Source organism: Papio anubis, chromosome 12, assembly GCF_008728515.1.
Source record: "Papio anubis isolate 15944 chromosome 12, Panubis1.0, whole genome shotgun sequence".
Classification (NCBI taxonomy): domain Eukaryota; kingdom Metazoa; phylum Chordata; class Mammalia; order Primates; family Cercopithecidae; genus Papio; species Papio anubis.
Genome location: NC_044987.1, coordinates 63,018,067 through 63,040,515, shown reverse-complemented (window position 1 = coordinate 63,040,515; position 22,449 = coordinate 63,018,067). Strand labels below are relative to the sequence as shown.

The 22,449-nt window shown below is 46.0% G+C and overlaps 2 protein-coding genes across 7 annotated transcripts in view; both read right to left on the bottom strand.

Moving 5' to 3' along the window:
* The window catches only part of RRM1 (ribonucleotide reductase catalytic subunit M1), a 46,051-nt gene extending 38,403 nt beyond the window's left edge, over window positions 1-7,648 (bottom strand). The window contains exon 1 of one of the 3 annotated variants that reach the window (XR_004177459.1): window positions 6,499-7,648. Coding sequence is in view for 1 of the 3 variants with exons in the window: in XM_021926209.2 (XP_021781901.1) it covers window positions 6,499-6,517 (19 nt within the window). In the remaining 2 variants the exon portion in view is untranslated. The remainder of the gene's footprint in view (window positions 1-6,498) is intronic. The other 2 variants (XM_021926209.2, XM_021926211.2) reach the window with 2 other exon arrangements.
* A 668-nt stretch (window positions 7,649-8,316) lies between these two features.
* The window catches only part of STIM1 (stromal interaction molecule 1), a 217,127-nt gene continuing 202,994 nt past the window's right edge, over window positions 8,317-22,449 (bottom strand). The window contains exons 8-13 of one of the 4 annotated variants that reach the window (XM_009186797.3): window positions 19,187-19,354; window positions 18,557-18,657; window positions 18,039-18,274; window positions 16,766-16,858; window positions 14,995-15,061; window positions 8,317-10,227 (exon numbers count right to left, since the gene is read on the bottom strand). In XM_009186797.3, coding sequence (XP_009185061.1) covers window positions 9,714-10,227; window positions 14,995-15,061; window positions 16,766-16,858; window positions 18,039-18,274; window positions 18,557-18,657; window positions 19,187-19,354 — 1,179 coding nt within the window. In that variant the 3' untranslated portion in view covers window positions 8,317-9,713. Of the gene's footprint in view, window positions 10,228-12,791; window positions 12,829-14,676; window positions 15,062-16,765; window positions 16,859-18,038; window positions 18,275-18,556; window positions 18,658-19,186; window positions 19,355-22,449 lie in introns of all 4 variants that reach the window. The other 3 variants (XM_009186800.3, XM_003910339.4, XM_003910338.4) reach the window with 3 other exon arrangements.

Here is a 22,449-nt window from a genome sequence, read left to right as displayed (position 1 = left end):
CTTGAATCCGGGAGGCGGAGGTTGCAGTGAGCTGAGATCACGCCACTGCATTCCAGCCTGGACAAGAAGAGTGAAACTCCATCTCAAAAAAAAAAAACAAAAAACAAAAAATCGGCCGGGCGTGGTGGCTCAAGCCTGTAATCCCAGCACTTTGGGAGGCCGAGACGGGCGGATCACGAGGTCAGGAGATCGAGACCATCCTGGCTAACCCGGTGAAACCCCGTCTCTACAAAAAATACAAAAAAACTAGCCGGGCGAGGTGGCAGGCGCCTGTAGTCCCAGCTACTCGGGAGGCTGAGGCAGGAGAATGGCGTAAACCCGGGAGGCGGAGCTTGCAGTGAGCGGAGATCCGGCCACTGCACTCCAGCCCGGGCAACAGAGCAAGACTCCGTCTCAAAAAAAAAACAAAAAACAAAAAACAAAAAATCCACAGAATCCTATACAACCGGTCCTGTGCACCCACCTCCCAATTTCACCTCCAACTCTCCCACCTTCCTTCCTATTCTACCTTGACAACCTGGCCTTCTTGCTATAGATCTCCTTTAGGTCTTTTGCTCAATGTCATCACCTTCTCAATGAGGCTTTCCCTGATGATTCCATTTTAAATTGCAATGCCCCAAATAGGGCCCTTGCTCTTCTTATCTCCCTTCCCCTTCTGTGCTTTTTCTCCATAGCGCTTATCCCATCTGACATACTATATATTTTACCTAATATTTTTCATGATTTTGGACTTAGATTATATCTTTGTCCTTCTAGACAAAAGTCTTACTACTCTTAGTTTAACCTCAAATAGTAGCTCATCCGACCTTTATTTATTCTTACCAGGAATAGTGAATATATCAAACCACCAAACAGCCTTAACCCTAGGCAAGCCACAAAACATAATCAGTCATTTCACAGATCTTCATTTGTAGAAAGGGGTTAATTATTATATCTATTCTACTTGCCTCACCAGTTTACTGTGACGATAAAATGAGATAAGGTAAAAAGTGCTTTTGTTGTAACAACTTTGGCATAGTCACAACTATGATACCTCATTATAAAATAAAGCTGCTCCTATGGGGAAAAAAATCACAGTATGTGATACACAATAGGCACTCAATAAATATTAGTGTCTCACACTGATTTAGTTTTTGTCTCCTTTGTGCACCCACAATCCATTGTAACTATAGGCTGAGTATCCTTAATCCAAAATTCCAAAATCCAAAACACTCCAAAATCCAAAACTTTTTCAATGCCAACACAATGTTCAAAGAAAATGTTCCTTGGACCATTTCAGATTTTGGATTTTCTGATTAGGGATGCCCAACTGGTAAGTATAATGCAAATATTCCAAAATCTGAAACAAATCCAAAATCTGAAACACTTCTGGGCCCAAGCATTTTGGATAAGGGATACTCCAAAATGAGTATCCAATGGTTACTCAAAAATGAGTATTGGTAACCAATAAGAAACATGTTAAATATATTTACATTTGGCCCTCTCATTCACATCTGTATTCTCAAATTTAGTGCCTAGAACAAGGCAAGTTCTCAAACATTTGATGAAGAATAAATGAACAATAAGACATCACTATTAAACCATTATCACTAGAACAAGTTGCTTTTTCTTCTACACTGATATATTAGCCCTTCTCTTTCTGATCACCATTGTGATAATTTTCTGATTAGGCTCACATTTGCAGCATTTAACTCTGGAACAGGGTAAATTAACTGGCTGGCACTGGGACTGAAACCTCAGTGCTCTGGCAATTGGAAAACTAAGCAGGCAGGTAACCACAAAGCAACATTAGCGTTCTGCAATTATACATGGAGTGGCGGGGGAAAGCAACTTAGCAAAAAGAAAATTCTGCAACTGCCAGAAGTTCTGAAGTCAATCAGGAAACTGACACAAAAAAAAGTGCATTGGTAATTAATCTTAACTCACACGTGAGAATAGGAGGCAGACTAAAGATCTAAAGGTCCAATGACACGCGGTTCTCTATTCTGTCATTCCACTTGGTTAGTTTTTCAAGCCAGATGTCGATTTTATCACATCAGTAATCCCTGCTTCTCACTGCCTACATTATCCTCTTCTCTCAAGCAAAGTCTTTCTTAGTTTGGCCTCAGATCTCTTCTACTGTTCCCTGTGAAATGTAAGTCCCAAGAAGGCTTCCCATTCCCATATCCACATCATTGCTTATACCGTACTCTGCCTAAAAGTTCCTCTTCCACATTTCCATACATCTAACTCCTAAGGCAGGCGGATCACCTGAGGTCAGGAGTTCGAGACCAGTCTAGCCAACATGGTGAAACCCCATCTCTACTAAAAATACAAAAAAAAAACACAATGAGCTGGGTATGCTGGCAGGTGCCTGTAATCCCAGCTACTCGGGAGACTGAGGCAGGAAAATTGCCTGAACCCGGGAAGCAGAGGTGGCAGTAAGCTGAGATCACACCACTGCACTCCAGCCTGGGCGACAGAGCGAGACTCCATCTCAAAAAATAAAAAATAAAACAAAAAATCCTCTAGCATACTAGTGTGATTTCCTCTTGACTATAAACTGTCTTTCATTCTTCTCTCTTCAGGAAGATGTCCCTAATCCTGTAAGACCAAGGATGCGTGCCTTTTCCACAAGATACAAACTTTGTAATTTCCTCTGCCGAGAATGTTTAGGCCACAGATCTCACATTACTAGCTCTTAGTACTATTTAGGGTTCAGCTCAAATGTTGGCTTCTCAGAGAAGCCTTTCCTGGCTACCTAATACAAGGTTATTTTCTCATTCATCTTTATCACATGATCCTGTTTTACTATCATCTCATTAATCAGTATCTGAAATTAACTGATTATTATGTTTACTTATTTCTTATATACACTTACCACTCCCACCCACACCAAGTTGTAAACTCAATGAGAAATGTAATTTAGCTTTGTTCACTGCAGAATCTCTAATGCCTACAACAGCTCCTAGCACAAAGAGATGCTGAATAAATGCTTTATGAATAACTGAATGAATGGCCTCTACTGCCTATACTTTACCTCTCAGAGTATTTATCATATCTTATCATATTACTTCTTTATTTGTCTATCTTTCTCAATTGATTGTAGGATCTTTGGAAGCTGGAACCATGTCTGCCTACTCATCACAGGAATCCCAGTACACAGCACAGTATCCACACACAGAGTTGTAAAATAATATAGCAGGCTGTGAATGGAATAGGAAGGAAGGAAGGAAGGAAGGAAGGAAGGAAGGAAGGAAGGAAGGGGGGAGGAAGGGAGGGATAGGGAAATAATCTGGAATAAAAGAAAGATTAGAGTGCAAATGGATGCTTTCGAAGACATTATTTCGTAAACTTTTGTATCATTTTATGTGTATCCACATATATACACGTATGTCTGTAAAACGTTTTGTTTTTTACTGCGAGTTACAATCCAAAGTTTTGAAAATACTACACTAAATTCCAAAACAGTTTACAACTCAGTCAGCTACTTTGTCATTTACTGCAATGGTTCTCAGTGTTTATTTTTTTAACCATAATCTCCTTGAGGAATGATATTCTCCCATTAGGAAAAACAGCTCAAGATAGCAGATGAAAAAAACTCATCTACTATTCTCTTCTAACAATTTTCATATGGATTGTTCCTAAATCCCTAACAATTTTAAGTTCTTTAAAGACAGAGCTGCCTTCTCCATTACTGCCCTCACAGTGTTTAGCAAGACATTAGCACATTCAGTAGGTACTTGAAAGTCAACTTCCAGTTGCCCTTCTGAATAATTATATTAAAAATAACAAACCCTAGCTGGGCATGATGGTGCATATCTGTAGTCCCAGCTACTGAGGAGGCTGAGGCAGGAGAATCTCTTGAACCCAGGAGGCAGAGACTGCAGTTGAGTTGAGATCATGCCACTGCACTCCAGCCTGGGTGACAGAGCAAGACCCCATCTCAAAAAAAAAAAAAAGAAAAAATTAACAAAAACTATAGGAGTTAGTCTGATATTTCACTGACATGCCAAAAATAAGAGGGGACAAAAAAAGTCCAGAAAACCAAAAACCCTATGCATATTAAAAAAACATAAAAATAAAATATAGAAACATAGAAATATAAAAAAATAAAGAAAGAAATCTAAGTACATGTTGTACATTAACAAGTGTTGCTGAATGCTACAACGGCAGAATCTACAGCATGAACCATCTGGATCAAATTATGCTCTATGAAGGAATGAGAAACAAAATAAGCTCTGCTTTTTAGTTAGTTGTAGCTAGCACTTTTTTTTTTTTGAGACAGGGTGTCACTCTGTCGCCCAGACTGGAGTGCAATGGCACAATTTCAGCAACCTCTGCCTCCCAGGCTCAAGCAATTCTCCTGCCTCGGCCTCCTGAATAGCTGGGATTACAGGCGCAAACCACTACCCTCCAGCTAACTTTTGTATTTTTAGTAGAGACGGTTCCACCATGTTGGCCAGGCTGGTCTCAAACTCCATACCTCAAATGATCCACCGGCCTTGGCCTCCCGAAGTGCTGGGATTACAGGTGTGAGCCACCACTCCCGGCCAAAGTAGCACTTTTTAAACAGTATTTAGAAGTAGACTCAAAATGTTAAAAATTCAACACAAAGTTGAATTTTATCCATTCTGGTCATCTAAGTCCATACATTTTCAATTTATCTTTGTTACTAACTTATCATAAACCATCCTAAACATCTCTCCCATATCTAATGATTTAAAAAATAGATGCTCAAGCCAGGTGCGGTGGCTCCCAGCACTGTAATCCAAGCACTTTGGGAGGCTGAAGTGGGAGGATTGCTTGAGCCCAGGAGTTCAAGACCAGCCTGGGCAGCATAGCGAGACTTCGTCTCTAAAAAAAAACTAATAAATAATAATGTAAAAAAATAAAAATACAAAAATAGATGCTTAGCTCTCACTCTTAGGAATGGATCAATAAAAGATTTTGCTCTTTGGTCAGCTAAAATGGGAGCTAGGAAAATTCAGAGAATGATGTTCTCAAGATACCAAAAACAAGAAGGGCCACTACTGTCCACCCTTCCAACTCTTGTCTGTAGTTAAACCAATCTGGACATTGGCTGTAGTTAAACCAAATCAACTACCTGCTTATTCGCAGCACTCATCATGTCCTACATTTTGATACAATTATTTTCTTTCATTCTTTAAGAATCTATTCACGTCAGGTCCTGTGCTAAATGTGAGCAGAAAAGTCTCCATCTTGCTTGTATTCCCAGCACTTTGGGAAGCCAAGGAAGGGAGGATGGCTTGAGGCCAGCAGTTCAAAGCCAGCCTGGGAAACACAGCAAGACTCCTTCACTACCAGAAATTTTTAAAAATTAGCCACCCATGGTGGTGCATGCCTATAGTCCTAGCTACTTGAGAGGCTGAGGCAAGAGCATCACTTGAGCCCAGGACTTCAAGGTTACAGTGAGCTATGAATACACCACTGCACTCCATCCTGGGTGACAGAGCAAAACTCTGTCTCAAACAAATCTCCATCTTTGATATGTTCACAGCCTAGAGGACAAAACAGAAACAACCAGTCGATCAACCAGTATTTACCAAGTGCCTACAATTTCGAAATAACTGTATTGCTTTAACAAAGGCAAGTAGGTTCAACTCAAAACTTGTTCATACATATCTCATGTGGCTGTTAAAAGTATGTTGCTCTTGTTTTTCCAACCCGATTAAGCCTATTCCCAAGGCAGGGACTGTCTCCTCTTATAATCTCACAAAGCCAAGCAAAGGACTGGGCACAAAGCAGGGACTCGGCAAGTCTAATGAAAAGGAACTGTTGAGAAAGAATACAAGTTCCTGACTCTTCCCAGTCCCCATCTTGTCAGAAGATGTCTCAACCAACCTTCTCTGACTCAGTATCTCTTGCCATGAAGGGAAAGGAACTCCAGGATGCTGTCTGTCTGGGATCTGTTTTTTCCACCCCACACTCCTATCCTCACTCCACACTCCTATCCTCACCCCACAAAAGAGATCAGTAAACTGACAAGTGGCTATGTAGGGTAAAGAGTCCCCCTCCTTCTTTCCTAGCTGCCCCCCCACCCGGTGCCTAAGACAGCTCACCAACCCCACGGTTTTCCAAATCAAACTGTGTTGTCAGCTATGGGTGACTTTGGGTCAGTCGCCGAAACCTCGCTCTGAGCTTCAGTTTCCTCATCTGTAAAGTGGAGCTAATAATCTCTCTCTCGGAGGCTTGTAGAGAGGAATAAAATAGTGCCTGGAAAGTGCTCGGCAGTCACTACTCGATACAGGGCGTTATCCTTTTGAAAGGCGGCAGGATGACAAAGCCGAGGGGGCGCAGCCTGAAGGCCCGAAGGAGGTTCGGGGCAGGCTGACTGAAGACAGAAGGCCGAGCGAGCTGACAGGGCGGAAGGCCGCGGCGGGAAAGGCGGGAAAGGCGGGAAGCAGCGGAGGCGGGCGGGCGGGTTGGGCATCAGCTCCGGCGGCGGCAGCCCGCGTCCCCTCACCTCCCTTCTCGCCCACGTCGTTGCCCCCTCACCTCGCTTGATCACATGCATCGCAGCTAGTGGATGAGGCTCTGAAGGATCGGAGACTGGACTGCGGCTCTAAAGCGCCGGCGGGATCAAGAAGGTGACAGAGTAGGAAGGGTTAGGTTGCAGGCGCTGGTCAAGGACAGAAACTGGAGTTGGAGCCAGACAGCACTTTCTCCAGAGCAGAGGCGCAACAATCCAAATCCCCTTCCCGCGCCCGCCACCCGTGACGCACAAAGGGGTGCGACGCGGTTCGAATGACGTTAGTCGACGCTGCGGCCCACGCCTGGGGTAGGCTTCGCAGACTAGTTCAGGCGCCTTGTAGCCGCCATGTTGAGTCTGGGCAAGACACAGAAGACTACGCCTCTCCCATGGGCCCCGTTGGATGTGGACATGCCCGGCGGAAACGCTGCTCTCCTGCCGCCATGTTTTGTGTGGGCAAGCCGAATTTGGACGCCTTGGGGCCCTGGCGTAACACCTAGAGCCTGCTAGGTCAGGCGCCGCCCTTGTCGCCTGCGTGTCTCCGCCGGAGGAAAGGCGGTTCACTTATTTTGTTGCTTTTGAAATAACAAAACCTAACTGGCCGGAACGTTTTTCTTGCTTTGACATTTATTGTAATAATCCTAACACTGCCGTCCGCTGTGGGCTCAAGCCTAGACTCCACAGCCGTGGGCAGCTTGGAGCCCCAGGGCTTTCAGATCGGCCAGAAGACTGGCACTCAGGAACTGGAAGAAAACCGCGCAAGGCCAATGGCGTTTGGATTTTATCCTGACGCAAATCAGATCCCTGAGAGAATTTTAAGCAGGGCAGGGTCAGTACACATTTGCTTCTGGGGTTCTTCAGTGGATGGTAGCAGAGAAAGGGTATTTGCCTTGTGGAGGTAGGATGGACTTGGTGACTTAAAGTGGAGAATAAGAATAGATGAGAACCCTAATATGCAAGGCTGGTGTAGAAGCTTCTGATTTGGGCTACCCAAAGCGATCTTTATGAAATTTCATCTGTGGCATCTTTTCCCTAAAAAGATGGTTTCTCACTACCCTCCAGAAGCTGCCCAAGCTTCCTGTGAAGTAATTTGAAAAATCATGGAAAGTCATAAGTGAGCCTGTAATCGCAGCATCTTGGGAGGCTAAGGCGGGAGTATCATGTGAGACCAGGGGTTGAGATAAGCCTGGGCAACATAGCGAGACCCCCATCTCTACAAAAAATAGAAAAATTAGGACAGCGCAGTGCCTCACTTCTGTAATCCCAGCACTTTGGGAGGCTGAGGTAGGCAGATCACGAGGTCAGGAGTTCGAGACCAGCCTAACCAACATGGTGAAACCCTGTCTCTACTAAAAATACAAAAAGTAGCCAGGCATGGTGGCACGCACCTGTAATCCCAGCTACTCAGGAGGCTGAGGCAGGAGAATCGCTTGAACCCAGGAGGCAGAGGTTGCAGTGAGCCAAGATCACACCATTGCACTCTAGCCTGGGCAAGAGAGCAAGACTCCGTCTCAAAAAAAACGAAAAAGAAAAATTAAATAGATGTTTTTTAAAAGTCATAAATGAAGTTATAGGATAGATAGGGTCAAGTTTACCCAGACATAGGGTTTCCCAATTTAGCAAATAAAAATGTGTCCCAGACACTCCATGAGAGAAAATTATACTTTAAAAACTGTTTATCTGAAGTTCACATTTAACTGGTCGCCCTGCATGTATCTGGTAACCCTGCCCACAGAGCTTCTGGGTATGTGCATTCAAGTTTCATTTTCCCTGGGCAAAGGAAAGATAGTCTCTTCATCCCGTCATGCCACAGCACAGAGAACACAATGAGAGTCAAAGCCAGCAGGGGTTAAAATCTCCTACATGCTTTATTGGAGTCTTATGAAATAACACAGAAAACCCCATTTGAGGGTGTCCAGGGGGTACAAGGCAGTCTGCAACCTAGCACCCTCCTAAGACCAGCCCCAGGTGCACCCACCCTAGGCCCAAAATAGGATCCCAGGATAAAGGCATGGCAGGGAGTGGGGCAGAGGGAAAACACCTTTACAGCCATAGCAAAAACAGGTAAGGGAGAGAGTTGTATAGAGGGTGGGAAGGGTGGGGGGAAGTGGTCACACAGCCACCTTCACCTATACCATCTTCCTTAGCCACCCCTCCCCCAAACTGGTTGTGTCCTTTTTGAGCCTCTGGCCAAGGCTACAAAGTAACATGAAAATGGGATCTAACAAGGGGAATATGCAGCGTAGGCACTTGGGAAATTCAGGAGATTTTTTTCCTTTTAACTTGTCTTTTGGTTCAAAAATATGACAGCATCCTTGCCCAACAACTCCAGGGCTCCATAAGAGCCCTGTATCATGGCTGTGGCTCCCCGGGCCAGGGGAGCCACTTGTCCTGAGCCCCAGGAGTATTGATGCTTGGGGAGCTTTGGGGCAGCACCTCTTAGAGACAAACCCTCCTGCAGTGTGGGGGAGCAGGGGTAAGAGGGAGGCAGGTGTGGGTGGGAGAAGAGAGAAAAAGTGACTGCCTTATAACCTACAGTTCTGGCATCCACTCATGCTCCAATGAAGAGAGGCCTCTTCCAACCCATCCCCAAGCCTCTCTTTAAAAGTCTCTGGTGGGTTGTTCTCTGAGAATTGGTTTCACTCCCCCATGGACTCCTGGAAGCCTGAGTGAGATCTAGGATGAGGTTCCTTCTGACCCACAACAATACCAAAGAACAAATCCCAAAGATTAGGCCCTGGCCCCAGTCTGGAGCAAACAGAACCACTGTGAGTGGGGTGGAACGGATCTGAGGCAAACATGTCAGAAGTTACTCCTCCTATCTTCCCTGTAACTGCTAGGGGAAGCTGGGGAGTGGTGGGAGGGAGGAGCCTGAAAGCAAGAGACAGAAACAAGAAACCAAACCTCAAAACTGGGACAGCAGAGACAGAAGCTGAACCCCAGAGGTGGAGCTGGGAGCTGAGGGAACAGCAACTAAGACATGCACTGAAGTGGAGAGGGAGTGACAACAGCAGCCCATGGTTGGGAGGGAGGCAGGGCAGGCAGGCCATGGTGGTCAGTTAATAAATAATAATGAAGGACCCAAGGATGTACAGTGCAGGTATATACAGTGCCCAGACCCCTGGACCAGCCCTTCCCATGCCCCACTCTTGGGGCCAGTTATCTTGAAGGGAGGGAGGGAAGGAGAGGCAGAAGACCCAGGGAAGGACAAGCTGTCCCATTACTGCCACCCCCATCCTGCCTACTTCTTAAGAGGCTTCTTAAAGATTTTGAGGGGAAACTTCTTCCGGCCTGGGCTGGAGTCTGTCTCCTCGCCAATAGAGCCATTATCCTCCTCAGCCACAGCCTTCTTGCCAGCCAGGTGGGGAATGCGTGTGTTTCGGCTGGCTTGCAGGGCTCGGCTGTCCCCAACTGGAGATGGCGTGTCTGGGTCTGGGGAACTGGGGCTGTGAGAACGGGAAGAATCCAAATGTGGAGAGCCACCAGGTGGGGCTGAGGGGCTCAGCTCCATTAGGCTGTGGGCCTTGTCCAGCCCATGGTTCAGCGCCAGTAATGCCTTGGCCAGGGCAGGGCTGTCAGGCAGTTTCTCCATCAGAGACCCTGGGTGGACCCCCTCGATCAGCCGGTGGCTGCCATTGGAAGTCATGGCATTGAGAGCCTCGTCTGCGGCACGGCTCATCTGAGGAGGTTTGGGGGCCACACGCTGGCGGTCACTCATGTGGAGGGAGGACTCCGAATCGGAATGGGTCAAATCCCTGCAAGACATGGGGCAGAGAGGAAGAAAGGGACATATATTGGATGGGGTGATGGTGGAAAGGTGAAGAGGAGAAAGGGACAACACAAGAAGACAAGGACAGGGTAGGAAAATGGGGATAGAGCGGCAGGAGAGAGAAATAGGATGAACAGGCAGGTGGGAAGGAGAGAGGAAAGAGGAATAGACAGAAGTTGAGCAGCCGTAAGTATAGGATAAAAGAGGAGGCAGGAGGAGGGAATGAGGATAGATTGGAAAAGAGACAGGGAAAGGAGAGTAGAATTGTAGAGGAAGAAAAGCAAAAGGATAAGCAGGTAGAAAGAAGGGCCAAGAGAGAAAGACAAGAAAGGGAAAAGTGATGGGGAGAGAAGAGAGACAAGAAACAAAAACAAAAAATGCCATCATCTGTCTGGCAAATGGTTTTCCAATACCTGGGCTCCACAACTGGTGAATGCTCTGGCTCTGAACTGGTGCAACCATAGGCTTAAATTCCACAGGTATCCTCCTCAATAAAATCTCTGCCTTCTCATAGCTGGCTAGATTTCCTGGGACTCAATCTTAAGCTAACACAGAACCCACATACTGCTCCGGGTCACCATTTTCCATGCCTTCCTCCCCCACTTACTCCTGTCACACCTTAGGATATTATCCAGTCTGGGTCAGGCCCCAAGGAACAGGGCACATGCAGTCAGTGGACCTGACCCAGGCTGGAGATGAGAAGGTTAGAACAGCCTTGCAAAAAATCCTTCAGTCACCCCAAAAGGCCAGGATGCTGCCTCTTCTAACCATCTCACAGGATTCAAAGGAGGTCATAGATAGGTATTGCAGAGTTCAAACCAAAGTCTGTGGTGCGGCAGGAAGGGTGGGGTCTCTTACAGACCTCTGCTGACAGGGAGAACGTAGGGAGGCATAGAAAGACAGGATGTTGGCCTTTAAAGAGCAATGGTTCAGAAGAGTTCTGGACTCTTCTGTGCGATCTTGGACAAGTCATCTAAACTTGCTAGTTCTTAACTTTGGCCCAGTGAAGATAATACCAATTCAATTTATCTTACAAGACTGTTTGGAGGATCAAATATGCTGGCAAAGCACTTGGAAATGTAGAAATTATTGTGGGAATGAAGATGATGAGGCCTGCCAAGCTGAAAGGCCTATGTAAGGGCCGGTCACAAGAGGCTTCTTTGCAAGGCTGAGTTATGGAGACATGCCACCACACACTGGACATGCACACACACAGGCTAGTCTAGGAACTTGAGACCCTTTAAGGAGCTGGTGGTTCCTAAGCCATGAATCAATTCCAGATGCCACTCCTCCTGCTCTACAGACAAAAAGGTAGATATGGAGGTGCTCTCTCTGCCAATCCTGAATCCTCCTTCTGCCTTCCTAGAGGCCTGAGAACTTCAGCAAAAGCAGAGAAGAGAGCTAAGGGAAATGTTTAAACATCTGCTAGCCAAAAGGGAAGAGTCATGAGTGGGAAAGGAGACCACCATAGGACCTAGAAAGAAAGAGGCTGAGGGTCAGAAGTTAGGGAGGGTACCAGGCCCCTGAAACAGGCAAAAGCAGGGGGTTGACTCATAGCTATTGTAGACTTAATTCTCAGTAGGAAGCAAATAACTAAGTAGCCACCCCATGGGCCAGTACCTTCCTGGACTCAGCAGGCAGCAGAGAACAAGTCCAGCTCAGCTTCCATTCTACAAATATTGTTTTAGCCACATATTCTAGTATTTACAAATATTCAGTCTCATATTTGGTTTCATATATCTGACACCGTCCTTGCTTCTTGTTTGGTTTCATATATCTGACACTGTCCTTGTTTCCCGAAGCCCCAAGATGATCCTCTCCATATGTTGCCTTCTCCAAACACTATTATAAACCAAGGAGCAAGGTGCCAAGGAAGTTTTGGGGAGCAATCACACTGAGAAAAGGTGTCCTCTAAGCTGAGGAAGTGAAGATCCTGGGATCCTACCCTCTCTAACACCAAGGAGGAGAAATCAGGAGGTTAGGGCCTTCCCAGCCTCACTTCTCCTGGACCACACCCCTATTTGGTCTTGATTCCTATCCATCTTTTTATTTACTTATTGACAGGGTCTTGCTCTGTCACCCAGGCTGGAGTGCAACGGCGTGATCTTGGCTCACTGCAGCCTCGACCTCCCAGGCTCAAGTGATCCTTCTGCCTGAGCCTCCCGTGTAGCTGGGACCACAGGCATCTGCCACCATGCCCAACTAAATTTTTTATTTTGTAGAGACAGGGTCTCACTTTGTTTCCAAGGCTGGTCTGAAACTCCTGGGCTTAAACAGTCCTCCCCTCTTGGCCTTCCAAAGTGCTAGGATTACAGGCGTGAGCCACTGCACCCAGCCTGATTCCTGTCCTTCTATGCCTCCCTCATCAACTAAAAGTTTAGACTGCCAAAGCAAGATAAGAACCTGGGAGGAAGCCCAGGGAGATATAGGAGGGAAAAGGCCCAGCATGAGGCAGGCTCACCTTCCCTCCCTGAATCACTGAGAACAATCAGGCCAGGGGTCCCTCCCCAAAGGCTGGGCTGCCTCGGACTCCCATCCCAAGCTACTGACCTTACTAGAGAGCCTGTTTGCCTTTAGAGATGATCCTCTGGTGCATGGTGCAAAAGAAAATTAAGTAGTGAACAGGCCAGGTGGATACAGGTACCTCTCCGCCCTTCCTCCCCACTGCCCTCAGCTTAAACCTTAGAGCATGGAATTCACAGCATCCCCTAGTTTCCCCAACCCAATTTGATCCTCTCCATCTGTATTGGAAGGAGCAGTCTCCCTTCCTAGGCTTTTGGATGAAAATGAGAATGAGAATGGATATGAGTGGCTCTGCTGAGTAATAATCCTAGTAAGGGCAATCCCTTTGTGCAAGAGAAAGGAACAGCCCTCGAGCATAACTATCCAGAGGTTTAAGGGGCAGAGTTGAATAAATGGGTATCCAGAGTGAGATAGAACTAAAAAAAAGCAACAGAGTAAACAGACTGCCGCCCAGAGGCCAGGACTGGGCTGTGGTCACCACTTCAGAGATGAGAAGTACTTCCAGAGGGGAAGGACTTTCTGAGTGTCTCCTAAGCTTGTTCCAGGCAAGGTCAAGGCTACTACCTCTGATCCTAGTCTACCATCTTAGGTATTAGCAAGAAAAGTCCCTGCAGCTGCCAGACAAAGCTGTGGAAGAAAAAACTTTCACCAATTATTTTCCAGTATACTTTTTGAGACCTTGTAAAAAGACAAAAATACCCAACGGAGTATTCTGGAATGGAAAGCCAAGTTCTAATCTGTCTCTGCTCTCAACTAGCTGTGAGACCTGGAGGGAATTACCCTTTTAGAACCTGAACTTACTATTCTAAAAATGTATATTTTAATTCCTGCCCCACCTATAAACTCTTCTTGTCCAAAACCCCAAAACCTATGTCCCCTGTCTTGGTTCCCTAATTTCATGAAGGATGCTATGCCCATTCAGTCACTCAAGCTATAAACCTGAGTGTCATACTAGATCCTCCCTTTCCTTCACCACTGTAGCCAGTTACCAAATTCATCATGTCTTTTTATCCCAAGGTCTCATTACCTCCCCTAGTGGTCTACTGGAATGTGTTCCAAATTCCTGTAGTCTTCCGCTTCCTTCCTTCACACAGCCACTAAACTGTTATTTCTAAAATGCAAATGTGACTGATTCATATTCTCTTAGAAACCCTTTTGTAGTTTTCCATCTCCTAAAGCCTTTTCCATCTCCTAAAGGCCAAAACCCTTTCCTTTCAGAGCCTTCATCATTTTAGCCTCAGCTGTTTCTCCTTCCCACCAACACATATCCAGTGTTCTAACCACAAATATACCGTATTCTCTTGAATCTCCATGTCTCTGCACACAGTGTTTCCTCTGCCTAGAATACTCTTTCTCCTTTCCCTTCACACAGGATGTTAGCACAAATTCATCTCTTTGGTGAAGCATTCCACCCAGGTACACACTGTTAGTCACTCCTTCCTCAACACCCCCATAGCACTTAATAAATTTCCCCATAATTATTTATATATCTCTCTCAAACAAGATTGTAGTTCTTGATGGCGGGGATTGTGTCTTATCACCAGTGAACCCCTATGCCCGGCAGAGCCTGGCACAGAGTAGGCATTAGTAAATGCTTGTTGAAGGAGTGAAGGAAGTGAGGGCCCAAGTGAGAACTAATGTGAAAGTGCATAGTTTAGGCAAAAGTGCTATAGGGTCATGAGGGAAGAAAGTCGTTACTCATTTTTAGAGTCAGCAAACCCCAAACACAGAAGGGGAGAAAGTAGGCTGACCTTAAAAAGGAATCCCAGAGCTGGGAACAAACAGGATAAGAAGAAGATTCCCCACTGCACACACCCCCTGAGTTGATCAAGCAGCAGCTGGCAGGCAGAAACCAAGGTAAAAGCAGCAGAAAGGGAAGGAAGGGAAGAAAGAGAAGAGAGACAGCTGATACCCCAAGCTCTCTGAATGCCCAGGCATCACAGCGGTGCTGTCAGAAGGGGGTGTGTCAGGGTAGGGCTCCGTCTGGAGGAAATAGGAAGTGCTGTGGTGGTAATAAACAGGGTGGACATGGACGGTGGTGATGGTGGTGGTGGTGGTGGTGGTAGTGGTGATGGTGGTGGTAGAAGAGGAGCAAGAAGCAGCAGCAGAGGCAGATGGAGAGCTCGTCCCGTAGCCTTCAGAACTGAAAGACTGTCCAGATGAAAGGCTGCGCATTCGCCGCAGAGACACCCGGCTTGTCAAGAAGTGGCCAGCCTCGCCCTCTACCAACCTCTGAGATCCCAGGCCATGCTGTGGCTCCGTCAGGCGCTGCCGAACACTGCTCTGCAGGCTAGGGGCTGCAAGAAGAATGAAGAAAGTGTCAGGAGGGGCCAGCCCACTTTGGGCTGGCAGGTAAAGAGGTGCCCATGAATAAATGCTTGCTGGAGACCACCCTGGGCCTCTAATGCCAATTGGGAGGATGGGGCACCTCCTCCCAGAAACCTCCCACCAGGGGTCCTAAAAGGCTGGGAAATTGAAGATGAGGTGCCCGGGTCAGTTTTAGTGGCAATTCCAATAGAAGGAGACCTATGGCCAATGTCACTATAAAGGGAAGTGGCAAGGCAGTTAGTGAGTAGACACAGGCAAGGAAGGGTAGGATAGGGGCTTGGGACAAGGTCCGGGAGAGTACTAAGAACCAGCCTTTTCAGAAAGCCAACCTCAGGAAATAATTCACAGCATAGACAAGGACTTATACATAAACATGTTCACCATTAATAATTGAATGAGAAGTAAACATAATTGTTTACTTTTTATTAATAGCTGTATGAAAGTAAACATAAAGAATGAACAATGGGAAAATGATAATATATCCAGTTTCTGGGATACTATAGAGCTATTAAAAATGATGCTTATAAAAAGACTTTAAGAAAATAGGAAAAATGCCTATTAAAATGTTCAGGGGGAAAAAGGATACAGAATTATATGTACTAGCCTTGAGCTTTGGAATACCAAACACTAGAGTTTGAAACCAGGACTTTCACTTCTAGTTGTGACCTTGAGCAGCTGACTTCCCCATTTTAACTCCTAATTTCTAAAATCCTGCAGGGTTCTTCTGAGACTTCACAATAATGTCTTTAAGGCACCTGTTTCAGGTTATGGCACTCAATAAATGGTAGTGGCTATCATTATCTTAACCACATAAAAAGTTTCACAGACAAAAGAGTGACAGAGAAGGTGCTCAAATATGGTGGGACTATGGATGCTTTTTATGCTAATGTTCACTCTTTTTCACTTTCCAATAAGCACATAAACAACAAAGAACCAGCTCTTGGATCAGGCTGCAAATCAGGGTCCTGGAGATAATGGCCACCATGCCCAGTGAAGGGACACATGGGCACCAAGTAACTTAGGAATATGCTAGTGCATCCCCCCCTTGGGCTCACTCCCAGCTAAAAGAGAGTACAGACCTTTCTTCTTTCTCCCCTACCCTGATAGATAGGCTTCTCTGCTTTCTCCCTAAAGATGAGAGAAAGGGCCTCTTACAAGGGTGAGAGAAGCCTTGGAAGGGCCATCAGGGAGAGAGCATAGTTCCATAGTGATAGAGAGTTCAGGAGAGTTCTATGCTGGTAGCTTTCAAGGTATGAAAGAGAGGCTGAAGAGGATGACGAAGTCTGGAATAGGAGGGGAAGGGGGAGAAAGAAGGGGGAAACTGGGAAGAAAAGGGAGAAACAAGAAAAAGAGAAAAGAAAGGGATGATTTTTCCTTCCCTCTTTCCCTCCCAGCCCAGCTGGAAGAAGGGCTACCAGGTTATCTGCATAGCTGAGCTAAAGGGAGAAGCCTAAGGCTTCCATTACCAGGGGTGTTCTCTAACCAGCTCTTGCCAAGCAGGCTGATTCTTCTTACCCCCGAACTCCTCCCTGTAGTTAGTAGGGACAGTGCTGAGGGGATAGAGGGAACAGGCAGGGGCATGAAGCAGGCAGGAGAAGGGACCCATGGGGTAGGAGTGTTGATTTAGTCCCAAAAGTTGGAAAAACAAAATGCCCCAAAGGGGCTCCTCAAACCAGGGTATTTCCAGAGGGACTGATCATCTGAGCCGGCGGATGTAGAGCAGAGAGAGCGGTCACTGAACCTACGCCCCATCAGCCAGGCAGCATCTAGGGTCAATAGCCAGGCCAAAAAGGAGAATAGAATCTGATTTATGGAGGGCTTTGGCCTGCCATCAATGTAATAAAGGAAGGACTGGGGGCAGGGATTGGGTAGCTCAGAGCTAATTAAGGTCCCTCCCAGCCTGGAGAACACAGAAGACTTCAGATCAACAAGTCAGGATCAAGCTCTGCCTGTCAGTGATCCTGTCCTTGTTAAGCCTTTGATTAAAGGCCTAACAAGTTATCAGATCAGAAGAACCAAGAGGCTTGGCCAGGGGCAAAGTATTATTGACAAAATTACAAATAAATTCTGTCTGGAGTGGGAATCCAGCCTTATTGAAGAATGTGAAAGTAAGCCCCTAACCCTGCCCCAGACTTCTGCCCTCCCCCGTACTGGCAGAATATGGGCCTAGGGCAATAGCTTTACCATAAGGGCTATTCTACTTACTTAAAATAGCATCTGATCCAAAGAAAAATTCAGTTGTGGGCCAGTAAGGGAAAACTCCCTTCATTCACTGAAGAAGTCCAGTGTTATTCCATTTGGTTCTGCTCTACTCAACTCTCATCACTTGCAGGGGAGAAAAGGGAGAGGGAAGACCCAGGACAGAGGAAGAGAGGGTGGGATCCAAGAGTCCAGGTGGAAAGTCAGACATGCTTGTGCAGGAGATCCCTCCTGGGCAAGAATGCCTTTCCAACTTAGAGGATTTAGGACTATATCACTTTAAGGGACTACTGCTTTATAGGGCCTCTCACAAAAAGACAAAGAGAAACATCATTCCATTCATCTACTTTAGCAATTAAGAATAATGAACAAAAATCAAAATAAATAAGTTCAATAAATAGTCAAAATGAATGCCATTTTTACATTGAAATTCACTAAAGGGCATTATTTTTTATAAAGGTAGATAGAATGGTAGTTAGGAACAATAAAGTGAAAAAGACTGAAGGGACTCACACTTAGCATAATAGACCCAAAGGGGCATACAGAGCATACAACAAGGAAAGAACACCAAAAGGACAACTATAAAGAAATAACCTGAGCAAACTGTGCTTTATTGACCAAGGTCATGAGTTGAACTATCTTCCTGGGTATCTGCCCCATCTGCTGTTTAAGCACAACAGAGGCCACAGACTTCTCAACCTGTGCATCAAAAGCTCCTTCCTTCATCCCCCCAAAGAGGTCACCTACACTGCATGGACAAGGGAGACACAATCTCCTCATCCATGTCATCCACGTCGTCAGTCATGATGAAGTGGGCAGGGTTGGGGCGTGTACTGCCCATCCAGCTGGGGTCTATGTTGAGGGCAGCCACCAGTGAGTGGATGCCAGGGTTATTGACAATCTGGAAGCCACAGAGGATCTCGATCTGTTGCCAGCGGTGCAGGCGCTCCCGCAATGCTGCTGTCACCTCGCTCAGTGCTTGCCTGAAGACAGAGGAAAGAGAACGGCAGGCATGGACTTGGTGTGAACCCCAATAGGAATGAAGCCTCTTCTCAGAGGAACAAGTTTTGAGAATATGTGTGAATAAAACACACAATAAACTCATAAATTTAAGAGCAAGGCGAGAGATAAATAAAGGCTGAAGGAGGAGACCAGAGCTGTCCCTCCACCAATGAGGAAATGGAATTGGTGTTGGAGGCCCTGTATGCCCTCAAATTCTGAGGATGATATGGACATTGCCAAAGTAGATAACTGGTGTTACTTACTTAGCTGTTAGAATTTTATGATCTACATCATCCAGGGAAGAGCTGTGGGCCACATGGAAGGTGCCAAAGAGTGTGTTTCTCTTCTTTTTTATCTTCTCAGCCTGCAAAGATGAGGCCCCCAGTTCAAAAAGAGCAGGGATTCAAGGTTGGAAGAAATAAGACAGGCCTTCCCCTATGGCTGGGGCCCACTCCCCCTAGCCCAACTTAGACTGCACAAGGAAAAGGAAGAGAAAGAGGAAAAAGAGAAAGGCAGGCAAGGTAGAAGAAAAAGGAGGGGACAAAATAGAGAAAGCAAGGGGAGAAGCAAAGGGGTCCTTGATAGCCTTTTTGCCCCAGGAGGACCTCTGTCCCCATGGCAGCCTGAGGCTGGCAGAGATTTCCCTCTGCCTGCCTCCAGTTATTTCATCTTTTCCAGAAGACAGGCGGGAATGCCCCTACACCCTCATTCCCTCCTCCAGAAGCCTAAGGACACTGTCAGGAGCTGAACATTAGGAAAGAAACAGAACCCACCACCAGGATATCTCTTCACCCAATGGGAGGAACAGGGAGAGGGAGAGAAGAGGAAGATATGCAGGTAAAAGGGAGAAGGGCAAAAAGGAGAAAAGAGGGCAATAGAAGGGCAGTTCTCACCCCCTCCTTGGCCACCAGCAGCTGCTTCTCAGCATTTTGCTTCTTGATGTTGTAATATTGCACCTCCACCTCATGTGTCAGCTGCAGCCACTTCTGAAGGGCCTCTGGAGCATACCATGAGCTGTGTGATTCTAGCTCCTTCTCTGCTTTCCTCAAGGCCTCCCGAACCTGTGCAGCCAAAAGGATGTGAGTTCATTTACTGCTATTAATACTCTCCAACACCTCTGTATGATGCTTCAGAACTCAGACTTCTTATCTGCTTTACAACTCTCCCAGGAAGGAGAAAGGGTAAGGATTATTTTCCATATTTTATATAGAAGAAAGCAAGCTCAGAGAAGAAAATTAACCTATTCAAGGTCCACAGTGTCAACCAGAACCCAAATTGAGATGTTTTTGTTCCCAGATGAAGGCATTCTTTTCTATCACATCAGCTTACTTTCCTGGTCATGCAGCAAGTTCCAGCAATCTTCCCTGATCTCTTCAGGAACAGGTTAGCTAATGAATCATCTTCTTACCAAGAGTCAGGGTCTCTGCTTAGACTTCAAGACATCACAACGTGACAGAAAAAGCACTGGTCAGGAATCTGAAAATCTGGTTCTTGTCCCTGGTCTGTCACTTAACTGGCTGTGTGACCCTGTGCTTCCTAAACCAGTTCTTAATTCGGTGTGAGGCAGGACTTTCTCCCATGCAAATCCAAACTATCAGTGAAGGGGTGATCTCAGGAGAGAGTGAGTTCCCTGTTATGGGAGGCATGTGAAGAGCTCATGTCAGAGAGACCTGAAAAATGATTGGTACTTCAGAAGGGTATTGTCCTGAATGCTCTCCAGAGTCTCCTCTAGCCCTGGGACTGTGTCTATGATTCTCTCAGGGAGTAGAGCAAGTGGGCTTTGAAAAGAACTCTGTACAAGGTGGGAAGACAATGAGCATGCCCACACCTAACAGAGGCATTGCCAACAGAAGCCAAGACATGAGAGGACCAATGTATAAGTAGAAATAACCAACTTCTCTGCAGGGAGCACGCAATGAGGCAGTCCAAAGCACTAAAGTGTAAAAGACTTGAAAGTACATACAGACATTATGTACACAGGGTTTCTTGCTGTCTCATCCAAGCTACCAGCATAAGTGATCTCCAACTCTCCTACCTGAACAGAATCCCAGAGAAGATGCTTGAAAGCAGTCTTATTATCCCCAGCTTCAGCCAATGAGGTAAGCATCCCATAGCAAGCCTGAGGTCCTCTCCACAGCCTAAGATAGGCCAGGAGGGCCTCAGCTAGGGACAGAACACCTTTATTCCTTTGAGAGGCAATGAGAGTGCCAATCTTCACTTGGTTTCTGTTCCCTGAAAAAAAACTAAAAATAGCCCACTCCTGTTTATGTAGCTTCTAAATGAAGACTAAATACTTTAGAAACTAATATACCAAGTCTGAAAATTTATGATCAAGTACTAAATTAAAAGCAGTTTAAGGAATGGGATAAGCTAAGCAGGGAATAATGGATGAAGAAGAAAAAAAAAGAGAGCAAATAGAGGGAAGCATGACAGTCAGGGAGGCATACAAAGGGGCTGGCCTACAAGGCTCAAAACCTGTTGGGAGCCAGGCACAGTGGCTCACACCTATAATCCCAGTACTTTGGAAGGCCGAAGAGGAGGATCACTTGAGCCCAGGAATTCGAGAGCAGCCTGGGCAACACAGTGAGACCTCATCTTACAAAAAATTGTGAAACTAGGCCGGGCGCGGTGGCTCAAGCCTGTAATCCCAGCACTTTGGGAGGCCGAGACGGGTGGATCACAAGGTCAGGAGATCGAGACCATCCTGGCTAACACGGTGAAACCCCATCTCTACTGAAAAATACAAAAAACTAGCCGGGCGAGGTGGCGGGCGCCTGTGGTCCCAGCTACTCGGGAGGCTGAGGCAGGAGAATGGCGGGAACGTGGGAGGCGGAGCTTGCAGTGAGCTGAGATCCGGCCACTACACTCCAGCCTGGGCGACAGAGTGAGACTCCGTCTCAAAAAAAAAAAAAAAAAAAAAATTGTAAAACTAGCCAGGTGGGATGGTGTGCACCTGTGGTCCCAGCTACTCAGGAGGCTGAGATGGGAGGATCGCTTGAGTCCAGGAGGTCAAGACTGCAGTGAGCCAAGATCATTCTACCACACTCCAGCCTGGGCAACAGAGTGAGACACTGCCAAAAAAAAAAAAAAAAAAAAAAAGCTGTTTGGTTAATGAGAGAAGTAACTACAAAATAAGGAATGGGGGAGATGGAAGACAGACAGACAGAGACAGACATATCATGCCGTGCACAGTAACAAATGTCTGATGGGAAGACAACATATGGGCAAGTCAGAGTTCTTGTCCTTTTATTTTGTAGCTGTGGTTCTTAACCTTGTAACATACTGTAACCACATGGGGAACTTTTTTACTTTATTTTATTTTGAGACAGGGTCTTGTTGTGTCGGCCAGGCTGGAGTGCAGTGGTGAATCTCAGCTCACTGCAACCTCTGCCTCCCAGGCTCAAGTGATCCTCCCTCCTCAGCCTCCTGAATAGCTTTGGGACCACAGGCGTGCACCACCACACCCAGTAAATTTTTTTGTTGTTGTTGTTAGAGATGGGATTTTGCCATGTTGCCCAAGCTGGTTTCAAACTCCTGGGTTCAAGCGATCTGCCCGCCCTTTGCCTCCCAAAGTGTAAGGATTACAGGCGTGAGCTACCATGCCTGGCCAGGAACTTAAAAAATACAGATATCTGGGCCCCAACCTAGAGATACTGATTTCATTGATCTGGGGTGTTTGCCTGGGCATTAAAGTAGGCTCTCCAAGTCATTCTAATATGCAGCCAAAGTTAATAAACACTTATCTATATGTTTTAAATAAAGTGTTATCACCTGACTTCCACTTCCCAGTAAGATATAGTAGGTCATAGGAGAAAAACAATTCTGATCCAACACAACATCTGGAAAAAGCTGTATACATTTTATGAAAATTGTGTTTTCAAAATTGTTTTTATTTTGAAAAATTTAGAAAATATGTTATTTGTGTAAACATCTAAGGGGTTTGATGTAGTTATTATTATTTTTATTTTTATTTTTGAGATGGAGTCTTGCTCTGTCACCCAGGCTGGAGTGCAGTGATGTGATCTTGGCTCACTGCAACCTCAGCCTCTCGGGTTCAAGTGATTCTCCTGCCTCAGCCTCCTGAATAGCTGGGATTACAGGTGCCTACCACCATGCCTGGCTAATTCTTGTATTTTTAGTAGAGATGGGGTTTCGC